Source organism: Nematolebias whitei, chromosome 1 (assembly GCF_014905685.2).
Source record: "Nematolebias whitei isolate Nwh7 chromosome 1, NemWhi1, whole genome shotgun sequence".
Classification (NCBI taxonomy): Eukaryota; Metazoa; Chordata; class Actinopteri; order Cyprinodontiformes; family Rivulidae; genus Nematolebias; species Nematolebias whitei.
The window spans coordinates 9274031-9288148 of NC_056498.1; the positions used below are offsets into that span (position 1 = coordinate 9274031).

The window sequence follows — 14118 nt, forward strand, 5'->3', positions numbered from 1 at the left end:
CAGCTAACATTAGCGTATCACTTCAGCTAACTCAAGCTAACATTATGCAGTCAATCTTTATTTATACAGGTTAGCCTCACCAAGTCACGAGGACTCATTTATAAGAGAGACCTGTCTTAAGACCTGCTAACATTAGCTTGTCACTTAGCTAACTCGAGCTAACATTAGCTTGTTACTTCAGCTAACGCATCCACAGGAAAATGTGAGCAGAAGTGAGAAGTTAATTTAGGAATCTGCAGCTGTATTTGAGAAAATATTCCACTAATAAAAAAATAAAATAAAAGTTTGCCTGTTTAAAACACGCTTTTGTCTCAGTCCAGCTGAAAACTTTCTAGCAAAACAGCTGGTAAAAAAAGTCTATTAATATCTCAAATTTAGTACAAATATTTTAGATTTTAAGTCCCAACTATGAAATATGATACTTAAATAAAAACAGTTTATTTGTTCTCATATGAACTTTATTTTTAACAAACACTTGAATGAATTTTAATAATTAATAACCTGTAGACTGATTTATGAGCACCTTCAAGCATTGAATGTTGAGTTGGACTACAACTATTTTTACTGTACGTTGTTTTTTTGTTATTGCAATGGTAAATATTTTACTTTTTATTTGTTCATTCTTTTCTCTAACTACTGCAAGAGAAATTAAAATATTTGATAGCAATTATTAATTAAGTATTGTGTCATTTTATAAATAAGCTCCTTGTTGCAAACCAAACTGTTAGAAGTGGCAGGCAGCATTATGATTCTGAGACCTCATATCTCGCTTTATTTAAAGTTTGGTTTCTTTGGTGTGATGAACTTGACAGATGTCTGCTTTACCATTCATATCGTTCTAAAATGTCCAAGAACCGCAGGTCAAAAAGAAGCTGACAAAGCAGAACTATTCAAAGTAAACTTAACACTTTAAAGGTCTGAGACATGCACAAACCCTACTGTGCTAAAAGCAAATAATGGGTTGAAGGTGAGTGAGCAGCTACAGGCGATGGCAGACCCAGACCAATAGGTGGATGATATCTCCAGTGCCACTCATCCTCAGAGACAGTTGATACTGGGGGGTGTTCAGATACTAGGGCAGTGGGAAGGCAGGATCATTCCACTGGGACACAAACCTGATCTACTTTTAGGCTCCCGCTCTTGTGAGCACAACGTGAACTTGAACTTTTCTGCTTTCTTAAAATAAAGTGGCAATCTTGGGATTATCCTGAATCTAGAGTCGGTGATGCTGACCTGGATAATGCCTGCTAGCAGCTGGCAAAGACTGAAACAAATTACATTTCTAGAGGCAGCAGCAGCAGAGGCCTGGTTTTAACAGTGTTATGTTCAGTGTCTAAAATTGTGGCCGAGATGTAGATGGAGATATCAAGTGAACGGAGATTAGCTGCAACGTGAGATTCTGACTGCTGGCGAGTCGTGCCAATTTGTTTGATCGCCACACTGGGAAAGACGGCAGTATTTCATCTCGACAACATTTACAGAGCAGTGAAAACATACACAGCTCTTGAACTTTTCCACGTCGTGTTACAAACTTCATTTCATTGGATTTTTGTGCGGCAGAACAACAAAGTAGAGCAGAGCTGTGAAGTGAAAAGCAAATAATTCACGTTTTTTTCAAAATGTTGACTGCATTTAGCTCCACCCATCTTCCAATCAGTTCTGACCAGCTTCTGCTGAAGTATTACCTCAACATGATGCTACCACCGCCAGGTTTTTATAGTGAGGACGATGTGTTCAAGGTGATGTGCAGCGGTAGTCCCGTGGACAGATTGTCCCACCTGAGCTGCGAATTATAGCATGTCCAGAGTTACCACAAGCTTCTTGGCTGCTTCTCAGGTTGATGCCCTTTTCTCCTGGTCTGTCGTTTTAGATGAACAGCCACATCTTGGTAGGTCTTCTGGTGTGTCATACCCTTTCCATATTCAGATGATGGATTGAACAGAGCTCTGCGATGCTCAAAGGTTAGGACATTGTTTTATGACATAACGGCTTTAAATTTTTCTTTCTCCCTGACCTGTCTGGTGTGTTCCTTGGTCTTCATGATGCGGTTCGTCACTAATATTTTGTAACAAACCTCTGAGGTTCACAGAACTACTGGATTGGTTGTTCTGAGTTTTAGTTCGAGGTATCAGAGGTGAATTCAAATGCACGTAGGCCTGTCACGATAACAAATTTTGCTGGGCGATTGTCTCAAAAATTATTGTGATAAACGATAATATTGTTTAAGACTTGACAATAATTACTAATTATTGTCAAATTTAAGAAGAAATGTTTGTTAATTTTTGCATGTAGTACCTTTTTACCACCACTGGATGGCAGTATAAGACAGTTTGAACCGAAGGATGGATAGTGAGGGAGCGAGCAGTATGTCTCTAAGGAAAATGGGAGGGAGGCCCCTTGACGTGACATGGGCTGTCTCTCTTTGGTTCTCAAAATGGCGGACGCTCAGCGTGGTTTGAGCTCTTTAGCATAGCATTTTTCACACAAAGCTTTTAATTAAAAAAAATAATCAGTAAACAAGTTTTCAGGTTCTTTTTGCAAAGAAAAACAACTTTTTACACAAAGGCACGGGTTTCAACCGTGAATTTTGGAGCTTCGACAAGACGGAATGAAAATGAGGCTAACTTTCATTTATCATATGATTAATTGACTTATCGTTTATCGCGACAGGCCTATGCACGCCACAGTAGTAAGATATTTATTAGTCATAAAACTTGAAAGACACTTTTTGTTCCACTTCACAATCGAGTGCAACTTTTTGTTGAATACCTGAAAAATGCTTTGAAGTTTGTGGCGTGTGTGCCAAAATGAGGAAAAGTTCAAGGTGCATGGAGACTTTTCAAGGCTCTGTAGAGTCCTTTAAAAGCTCTACTGCTGCTCAGGCTATAGCTGTGCACAGATGCACATCTAGCAACTCTAAAAATAAACCGACAACGAAACCTGTCAAAAGGTCAATGGTATTAATTTGGGCATTAGCTAGGAAGGCTTCATCTCTGCAGGAGAGGGTTGGAAATGGTTAAGACATTTATGTTATGCAATTCGTCACTAAAGCTGGGGGGGCTTCTTGTCTGGCTAACTAGAATTAGTGTTGGAAACAAAGGGCAAGACAAAGTCTGTAAGAAGAAGAGATTGTTAAAGACTAGTAGAGGTAGGGAAGCTGCCACCAACAAGAATTGATGGTTCCATTTTTGTTTCTTCACAGATTTGTGGTTTTAATGCAAAGTAGCAGATAAGGGGCACCAGAAAGAGGAATGATGAGGTCAACAGGCCAGCATGAGGCAACAGTGTGGAGGGACAGAGCAGGCGAGCAGCTTAAGGAAACCATAAACTTGCCTTGAGGAGACTGAATGAGAGATACAGGCGAAGAGGAAAGAAAGGAATCTGAAAAAATTGGAAGAAAACAAACGAAAAAGGACAGAAGAATGATCATCTGAGAAGAGCTCCCATTCACTACAACCCATTCAAATTAAAACAGAGAAAACGCTTCACTTATTTAAACGTCTAAAGCTCAGTGCTATAAATACACTTTACAAGTTTAAAGTATTGCTCTCACCATTTACTGCAGTAAATGTACGTTAACACATGCACACACATTTGATCTGCAGGCCAGACAGATAGTTTCAGAAGAAATCCTAATAACTTTAATTCCACACACGACCACCAGCACTTGGTTGGTACCTTCAGCTCTGCAGGTTTAGCACAGCACAAATATTTTATAGACAGTAACGTTGAGGATTGAACAGAGTCGTTGCTTTCTGTGTCTGTTTTCTGACTAGTGTAAATCTCTCCACCCCCTCAGCAGCACGCTGACTGTGCACCAACGATGCCAACACAACAGATAAGACAAGAGTCAAACCACGAGCAGAAGAAAAACAAAAACAGATGCTTGTTCTGAGGAAACACTGCATTAACATAAAGATCACTTATCACTCAGGACTGAAAGGACACAAACTGTCAAACGTTCCTTCAACTCGTCTTTCAGACAAACGGCTGAATTAACGCCATCATCGCCACGTGGTTGTAGCTGGAGCTGCAAACTGCTGCGTGGAAGCTGCAGTACAAGCAGTACGCTGACGTGCCGCGTCGCTGCGGGATTTCAAGAGTGGATGTTTGTTTTTTTTTTAGATGAGTGTTCTTCTGCCCTGGAACTGAACAGGGATTGTAAAAGTAAACCTAAATGTTTTTGGTGCAAGATGAGGGTAGAAGCTACACTGTGGAGAACAGAGGGAGGTTTTTTATTTGCTCGTCTGAGGCAGCACATTGACGAATCCTGGTGAGTGGAAGGAGCAACTTTATCCACCACCTGGTGCAGTGGCAAAGCCAGGGGTGGCAAATGGGGGCCTTGGCCCCCATAGTTTATTTTTCACCCCAAGGGCCGCCCTAATCATTTGAGGAAACAATACCTTTAAGAAATATAAAAACCAGAAACAATAGTTTCCTCAAATGATGGGGGGGGGGGGGGGGGGGGGGACTAGTTTATCATCATCTTGGATTTTGAAGTGGCATCTAATTTTTAATGGTGACCTTTCTTACACCTAGATGTAGCCACACACCAAAATGAAAGTTGGTACCTCACTTATATCTCAAGTTATCATTCTCAGAGCAAGCAGGGACAGATGGATGGATGGACTGTAGTACGAACAGGTTTCCATCATAGTCCTACTAAGTGTCACAGCCACTTGATAAATGCCACTTAAACATGGAACTCTCTCAAAACCCCAGAGTTCATATATCCAAATGCCCAAGTAACTATTTTCTGTCACCGTGTTCATTGTATAAGACCACTGAAGAGCTTTGTCAGAACTTTGAGGGCGTGTATTTTGCAGCAAAACAAGTGAACTATACTGACCTCCGTTCGAATTATTGCTCTGCTGAGGAGAAGCTGGCCGAGGCCGTCTGAAAATACAGCCACCACCAGCAAAACTTAAGATATTCAAAGAACTCGTCAAAGGAGACTGCACTTTTTTGTGCACGGGTGAGACGGCACAGAGACTACTGCTCTGTGGCTGTGTGGCCCTGGAGGGAGTGTGAGCGGGCAGCATATGAACAGCTTTCTGCATCGTTTGTTGCTAACAGTGGCAATATCTTTGTGTGACTAAATTGCAAAAAATTTCTTCTCTTCATTTAACAGACGCACCAGACCTTCCTCCAACTCATCCTTCATCAACTGAAAACAAACATCCACTCTTCTAACCGTGCTGTTTCTGATAGAGGTTTGTAGGCTCAATCCAGGTGCATAACAAAAGAAACTGGTCCAGATGAAATGATTTAACCTGCTTTTGTTGTTTCTGATAACGTGATGTGTGCTCATCAGTTCTGCTGTGGCCTCCTTTATAGAACACTTTATTAGAAATTATTCTTAAGACTGACACTTCAGCTTTGCATTCACTTTTAATCAACATTAGTGTGGATGCTCACCGGGTCTATGCAGTGTTTGTATCTACGTATGCTCTGCAGTCAGTCACTGAATGCATTCAGGACATTTCACTTTCACTAAGTAAAATACCAGTAAAACAAGTTTGTAATTACATCTGTATATAAAAGTTAATAAAACAGGAAGGTGTAAAGGACTAAAAGACCAGACTTTGAATGACAACTCTGAATCTGTTTTAGGGCGTGGTGTCTGATTTTACACAGCTGTAAGTGCACAAAGGTGAATGTTATGACACTCCTGTCCTCATGCAGCTTCTGTGACTACATGCTGAGCCAGATGAGTCGACTTTGAAGCTGAGAAAATCAAGTTTAAACCAGTTGGTGTGTGTGTATATATATATATATATATATATATATATATATATATATATACTTTTACATCATCATCGATGTGTTGAGGACATTGTAGGCCATGGATTAGTTATGAAATGTAGTTTATATGTGCAGCACATTCCCATATAATTAGAAACTTAAGATAAAAAAACAGTGGTAACATCAAAACCCACGGAACTTACAGTAATATGAAATGGAGAAGGCTATATAAAAATAAATATAATGAAATCTGGAAGCACGGCGGATCAGTTGGTAGAGCTGCCTCCTCTCAGCGAGCAGGTCGTCCTGGTTCAAATCCTGGCCGGGGGACTTTCTGGGTGGAGTTTGCATGTTTTCTCAGTGCATGCGTGGGTTTTCTCCAGGTACTCTGGTTTTCTCCCACAGATCAAAAACATGCATGTTAGACTGACTGGTAACTCTAAATTGTCCCTAGGTGTGAGAGAGAGAGAGAGAGAGAGTGATTGGTTGTTTGTCTCTCTGTGTCCCTGTGATGGACTGGAGACCTGTCCACCTGTCCAGGGTGTCCCCTGCCTATCACACAGTGACTGCTAGATATGGGCACCACCGACAAGAAGAGGAAGAAGTGGGTAAAGATAATGGATGGATGGATGAAATCAGGAAAACTTCAAACTGATTAAACACGTCTAGTTTGAAGTGTTTTGAAGAGCAAATGACTTTGTGAAAATCTGCCAATATCAGGGAATCAATAAATGATGGAAAAGCCAGTGTGTGTCAAGGTGTTCAGCTCAGTGTGCACGGGCAGGGCAGGTTGAGCTTGGTGTGGCCCTGTGGGGCAACATTCCTACTACAGTTCACCTTCAGCACACCACACCTTCACCTTCCAACACACCCATGTCTGGATATCCACGTGCTGGAAACGCAAGAGGACTCAGCAGAAAGGAAAAAAAAATACTACAAACTATACAGAAAAACAAAAAATAAAATACACATTTGTAGGCACAGCAGAGTTAAAACATTTAAAATGACATGATAACTGGACTGTACTTGTATAGCTCCTTTCTGTCTCATCAAGATACTCAAAGCTCTTTACAACACAATCTGTGCCTCATTTACCCATTCATTCATACAGCACTCTTTTAAGTCTATACAGAATAATCAGTGTTTTATCACATTCATACACCGATAGGACACACATCGGAGGCTATGAGGGGTTCAGTGTCTTGCCCAGGGACACTTCAGCATGTGAGTGTTGGTAGATTCGAGCCCCCAACTCTTGCATCAAAGGACGACTGCTCTAACCACTCAGCCACTGACTAATCTGCACATGGACATCAAGCTGGGTCACAACAGCAGAGGTGAAAGAAAACTAAAAAAAAAAAAACATAAAAAATGATTAATTATGTGGAATAAAATTGTGCCCTGCAATGAAGGTAGTGTTTTGTATATATTTGAGCAGTAAAGAACTTTAGTACAACAAAAACTGCAAATACTCAGAGTTTCCTTTCCTCTAGAACGTGCTCTTTGCTCGTGGTGTGAGTTCATGGCTTACACATGGTCACATTCCTGAGCGTATAAAGGCATGCTGGCAAGTAAAGATTATCCCTCAACTCTTATTGGAAACAGTGGCTCGCAAACTTTTAGTACCACAACCCGACTGGAAGGAGAAACTTTAGCTAGAACAACAAAATGAACCATTTCCACAGACTCAATTTACTCAAAAATACAGTAAAAACTAAATCTGCTATTATTGTTCTAGAACTGTGCCGCTCAAGGTGGCTTCATGTTGGAGCGGCTCTGTCACTTTCAGTCCGAGTTATTGCTTTTGAAAACTTTAATTCCTCTTTTGTTCTGGATGTAAATCACTTTTTGGATGATTACTTCCTCTGGTATTGGATGCTGTGCAGCTGGAAGGATTTTTACTAAACTTTTTTCATTCAACCTTTATTTAGACAGGTTAATCCCAATGAGCCTCGAGGACCGATTTACAAGAGAGACCTGATTTCAACAAAGAATGATGACAACAATGGACAACAGCGAAACACGCAGCACGCTGTGTTCAATGACATAAAAATGGATGCTACACATGTTGGCATGTGTGACTAGAGCTGTTAAATCAGAACCAATTTATTTATGTTTTTTTTTTTACTTTTGAGCATTAGTTATGATGCGTAACCATGGCAACAAGTTTTTTTTAACAACCAGGAGCAGCTGATTAACATCTCAAAAGCTCAAATACCTCAGCTACAGCCCCAAATCCCAAATGAGTTGAAAAGGAGGCGCTGTGGATGCATTCCCGTCAACCTGGCAGCAGTGCTCGAGTACCTGACCGCTGAGATCATGTAGCTGTTGGGCAACTCGGTTCGTGACAACGGGAGGATCGGGATCATCCCCCGACACATTCAGCTGTCTATCCGTGGTGATGAGGAGCATTCGGGCAGTCCTGCTGCCCAGGAGGACAGAGAGGCCCGCCGGATCTGACAGCAAGCTGGATCCGAGTGGACTGATCGGTATCTGTGGCCAGATTCTTCAGATTCACTGCAGAAGATCCTTCCTGCCCACAGCTGTCAGCATCTATAACAACTCTTGAATGAAACCAGGATGATGAGCTACGACAACACTTAATTTCCCTTTGTGATGAATAAAGTACTTTTTAATTAATTGATTAATTTAATTTTAATTAAGTAATTCATTACATTTTTGGAAAAATTAAGTTTTTGTGTGAGAGCTGATGTTGGTGTTTGATCTTGACTGATGCAGATTATTAAAGTGTCATGTACAATGAACAATGAATCATGTACAATGACTCTTTTAAACTTACTTCAATCAGCCGACAGATTTTACACATGAAGCATCTGCCTTCATTTAACAGCACACTGTCAACAGCCTCTATGACTCGAAGCAACTTCCCCTCCTTTTCTTTCAATCAATGAGATCTGCTGACACCCAGCACATGCCATGAGTGAGCAGTCCGCATCATTTCAAAAAACATGATGAGAGTTGTTCTGGACTGGAATTGAAGAGGGAATTAAGTAAACTTTAATGCTTTTGGTGCAAGATTATTGGTTTTTATGTTTGTTTTATTGTCCGAGGCCGTGCAGAGCGATGAATCCTGGTGAGAGGAGGGAGCAATTTATCCACCAGCAGTACAATGGTGGAGCCAGGGGGTGGCCAATGGTGGCCTTGTCCCCCATAAGATTAATCTTTGCAATTTGAGGAAATGACTTTTAATCAATACAAAAACTAGAAAGCATAATTTCCTCAAATATTTTGGGTGGCCATCTTGGATTTGGATGTAGCAACCCAATAAAAAAAACTTTGTAACGCCTCGATGTAGCCACACCAAAATGGAAGTTGCTGCGTCACTTATTCCAAGGTTTCCCCTACAAGGAGGGTGCATCAGAATCCAACGTCCCGCATACCAAAATGTCCTTCACCCACAACTCTCCAACACCCCCACCCCTGCCAAAAACTGCTGGCAATGATGTTGTGCTAAGCTAGTGGCACGCAATACAGACGTGCTTCTCTCACGCATCCTCCTTTCAGAAGACAAGGCGGACAGATGGATAAAACTTGATTATTACACCAGACGTGTATTAAAACATAAAAATACGTCACAAATCAAACATAAGTCCTGCCCTCACAGGCGAACTCCTCACACCTGAGGTGTCGAGGCTCGACGCTGAAAGAAAGAGTTATGTTTAGCTCATGTTGGTCGGTTTGTTTAGCTGTCATGTAGCAGAATCTCATAAATAACTAAAATTTTATTATCAGATGTAAAATTTTGAATAAAATACAGCAAAACAAACATCCACAAGTTGATTAACTGTAAACTTTCAGTAGAAGTTTGTTAACTATAATATTAAAGTCAGTTTAGTGATGGGTTAACCTTGTTATATGTGAGCATGCCTACATACTAACGTTGTGTTTTAATTTGAATTTTAATTAATTAATTTCAAAGTGTGCCACCTCCTTTGGGACTGCTCTCACTCATCTGTGTCCCTGCCAGAGGAATGGCCCCAACATGAGACAGGAGCTGGAAACGGGAGAACCAGGCCATCTAGTAGCTGGATTCCAAAATAAACCCAGTCAAGATTGTATGGTAAACAGCATCTCACTGGGCTGCCACTGCTGGGAACTGGAAACACAGATTTCCAGTAGAATTTGGACAAAAACATGCAGGAAGTTCACGTGCTTAGAACAAAAACATACACGGCTCTAGAGCTCTTAAGTTAAGGAAACTAAACTTTAATCTGTTTGAGACACTTCTATTTTTAGAACAAATTCCAGACCCTGCAACCCACGTGAGGAACGTGAGAACCGTTCAAACATTTTGAGACATTTAGAAAGTTTCATGTTCAGTTTGTTGCCTTTAATTGCAGCCCAGTGAGACACATCAGTACGACTGAACCACGAACCAACACGCAGCACGCTGTGTTCAAGGAAGTAAAAACGGATGCTACACGTTAGCATGTGACTCTGAAGTTGTTCAATCAGAACCGGTTTATTTATCCGACGCGTTTCTTCGGTCCAGTTTTTACATTTATTCTTGCCTCTTGATGGCTCCTCCAGCTAGCGTTGCATTTCTGGAATAAGAGCGACGTACTGCAGGTAGAAACAAACTCAAGTATTGATCCCATCACTACTGATTGATATGGTATTGATACTAGAGACCTTCTGATATATCGGTAGGGTCGATATTTGGGGACATATCAATATTGGTAATAATTGGCCCAATATACGCTGATATAAATACAGTAATGCTAATAAATAAATACTTTGTAACGTATCTTGCTGACCAGAGCATGGCAAGTTTATTGCAACTGATCTGTAAAATAAAATAAAAAAATTAATAACTCTGTCAGGTGGTTACATGAGCCAAAATAATATTTAGGCTCATGTAACCACCGTTTACCGCTGGAAACTTACACACAAATGAAACATGTCAGTCTTCAGCTGTCATTTACAGACATACGAGAGAAAAGGGGTGAACAATGTTACTGCCACAGGAAGCTACGGCAGCTCCACTGGGACAAACAGCCCCTTGCAGTAACTACTCAGACTTTCTCATAGTGGCAACAGATTATTGTTAAAATCCATTTCTGCCATTTGAAAAGTGATGTAGAATGCCAGCGATGCATTTAAAAATACATCTTACCCCCACCCTTTGAATAAAATTAACCCTAATCACTCAGCTCTTGTACAAACAAAAGGCAACAGCATCAATAATTTAATTAAACCGCTTGCTTTTCTTATTTGCAGTTTCTTCTGTACTTTGTTTGAACCAATTACTTCAGCCATCAAAATGTGGCGGCCATGTTGAACTGTGTTGACTCCAAAAGTTAATCCGCTGGAGATGTACACTCAGATTACTTGCAAAGTATTTTTTAATGAGACTTTTTGGTAACACACACACACACACACACATAATGGCAAAAACATTTATGCCAGTCTTTACCTCTCAGTGATACGAAATCATCCATCAAGCGTTACGACTACAATGTTGCATTTGCTATTTTTATTTTGCAACGCATCATCTGATAAACCCTTAATGACGATAACCACGGTTATTGAGCATTACTGTGGTCTCATCCATGTGATGTAGGTTTCTTCTTCCTCAGCAAACAGGGCAGTCTTTTTTTTTTTTTGGAGACCAGACTGAAAGTAAGCATCATCACATGCCACACCCAGCTGTCTCCCATCACTCAATCACCTTTCAAAGCCACAATCCTGCTGATTAACGCTCAGCACAGCAGTTTAGGATGATTTTCAAATCCCCCCCATGATTTAACACATGGCTGGAGCTCAGATCAGAAATCTCTAGTGAGGCACACAAACAGTGATGGCGTCTGAGCCGCTCCCACTTTCACAAAAACCCGGCGGAAACACTGCTCCTCTGCTCTGAATCTACCAGGCTAAACGGTGGGTCCTGAACATAACTTCCAAATGTTAAGAATGGCACCTTAAATACAGAAAAACGTGCGGATCCTGGAGCTTTAATGTGCTCTAAAAAGTGTTACTGTCCCTTTAAGAGGGCGGGCCAGTGACAATGCATCTGCAGTGCAGCGCCATGAGCGTCACCAAACCTTATTGTGCAAATAATCAATTCGCTAACCTGTCAACACGCACGCCATGTTAAATGGCAGTTAACACATAATATCATGTATAAACATGTCAGTTTAAATTCGGCTCATGTCAAACCGGTCATGCGCACTGTATTTTTGTAAAAATGGCTGCTTTTGTCTCCATTGTTAAAGTTAAGGCCTAATAATAAGCAGCTAAATGACAACCCTCTGCTCCGTTAAGCAACTTCGTTACAAAAGGTCCAAGCCCAGCCTGCTGTCGTCGTTCATTCAGGAGTAAAGCGACAGAAAATGAGACAGAAACGGCGGGTTTTCGTGTCGCTACCACAGGTGTTTCTCATAGCAAGCTACAGGGTAAACGCGTTGTGTCAACGTTACTGCCCCGCTCTTTAAAACGAACAGTCTCAGGGAACACACATTACATGAAGGCGAGCTAACTAAACTTGAGTCTTAAGCTAGGTCTTACCGGATAGCTTCGATTCTTTGGCAGCAAAGTTTTGTCCATCAGCAAAACCTTGCGACGAGGATATCTGGGCGGACTGAGTCACTGAATCCATTGTATTAACTTAAACACAGCAGTGCAATGGTGATAAAATGTCTGTCGTCGTAGCTGAAGCTGATTTTTGTCAATAAAAAAACGCTATATGTCTGACTTTCCTTAAAATCCTCCTAAGTGTCTGGGCTCTGCACCTAAACGCACGATCCGAGCTCTGAACAAACAGCAGAGATGGAGAGAAACAAGACTGTGGAGGAGGGGCATAAGATGCGTTCAATGTCTCCACGAAAGCTCTGCAATATTATGCTCGATGGAAAATAAACGAAATTTAGCTTATTTATACTTTCAAGCACAGAGACAAAAACACTTTAGATTATGATCATTCTAATCAACAATTAATGTAGTCCTCGATACTTCTTTACAGTGCAAAGAAATCTGCAATTCTCAGATTTTTTTTTCCATTTTGTTAAAGAACTAAACTATTCGACAGTCCTGAAAAGCAGCAAGAATATTCCTGAACAAGTTCGCCGATGACGTATTTATTAATCTGCTTGGTGTCTGTATTTCAAAGAATAAGGAAGATATATTGCGCATTTTATTCGACATATTTTATGATTTTGTAACGGGTAGCAGTTTTTATGTACTTTGCCAAAAAGCATATCGTTGCTATGATAATAAAAACGCTGTGAAGATGTATGTGCTGTCAGTGCTTTCTGCAATTTAACGAAATTTATAGGTAAGCGTTTTTAATACATTCTGTTTTTTTATGTGTAAGGCTGACTTTTGGTCTATTGATCAGAAATTTATATTGTAGAAGATTTATGTTGCCCCCTAGTGGGGGGTTTGAATTTCTACCGCGTAAAAACTACATTTCCCAGAATGAACGAGGGTCGATTTGAGGCTAGTGTGTAAGAGCTACAAACTATAGGGATGGGACAAAGTGGCCTGCAGTTGCTTTGACTGTGACTGATTGTTGTTTTGAGATCCGCACACTTGCGCTTACGACAGCGACAACACGCTCCAAGAGATTTTCAGACAGACTGAACTGCGCGGTAAAAGAGATACACAAACAAAAAACATGTGGTTGGGACTGTGAGAAAATCGGTATGTAAAAGTCCTATATTCTGGTAAATTTGAGATATGTGATATTACTTCGGAATAACTTGTTATGGCGACATACTACGGTATTGTATTTGGTAGGAATGTAAGCGGGATATAAAAAGAAATGTGATTAGCTAACTAGCAGCTATAGCTTGTTAGCTGATCGCCGAACCGTCATTCAACCTGCTAATTTTAAGCTTTTTTATCATAATGCACATACCTGATGTAAAGGTTTTGTCTGCTTCTGTACTGCACTGAGCATTATAAAACCGTAGTGCATAGTACTTTCAGACAGAGATAAACAAAACAGGTTAGCTAGTTAGCTCACGCCAACCTTTTAATGTAGCATTTAAAGCCACCTCGCAGAATATTTCGTCCTGAACTGAAATATCCTGAACATTTGTAATATTCCGCATACACTGTGGCGTGTTACCCGAGGTCGGGAACTCTGATAAACTAATATTCTTCTTCTTGGCGCTGATTGTATGAACGTAGCTGCGGAAGTGGGTACCCGCCCACCCCGGTCAGCGGGAATTATGTAACCTGTTAACGAGCGGAGCCACTCGGCGGGCGACCATGTTCACTCCGTGACCGCTTTATTCCGCCCAAAACATTATAGATAAAACAATTCTAATATTCTACCATTTTATATATATATATATATATATATGTATATATGTATATATATATATGTATATATGTATATATATATAT

General features: G+C 40.6%; 2 protein-coding genes across 3 annotated transcripts in view; one reads left to right on the forward strand and one right to left on the reverse strand.

The window, feature by feature from the left end:
• Nucleotides 1-12566, reverse strand: part of rtn3 (reticulon 3) — a 50999-nt gene extending 38433 nt beyond the window's left edge. The window contains exons 1-2 of one of the 2 annotated variants that reach the window (XM_037674972.1): nt 12274-12566; nt 3334-3381 (exon numbers count right to left, since the gene is read on the reverse strand). In XM_037674972.1, the coding sequence (XP_037530900.1) occupies nt 3334-3381; nt 12274-12364 (139 nt within the window). In that variant the 5' untranslated portion in view covers nt 12365-12566. The remainder of the gene's footprint in view (nt 1-3333; nt 3382-12273) is intronic. The other variant, XM_037674980.1, reaches the window with a different exon arrangement.
• Nucleotides 12567-12964: 398 nt separating this feature from the next.
• Nucleotides 12965-14118, forward strand: part of men1 (multiple endocrine neoplasia I) — a 13665-nt gene continuing 12511 nt past the window's right edge. The window contains exon 1 of the mRNA XM_037682274.1: nt 12965-13039. The gene's annotated coding sequence lies outside the window, so the exon portion shown is untranslated. The remainder of the gene's footprint in view (nt 13040-14118) is intronic.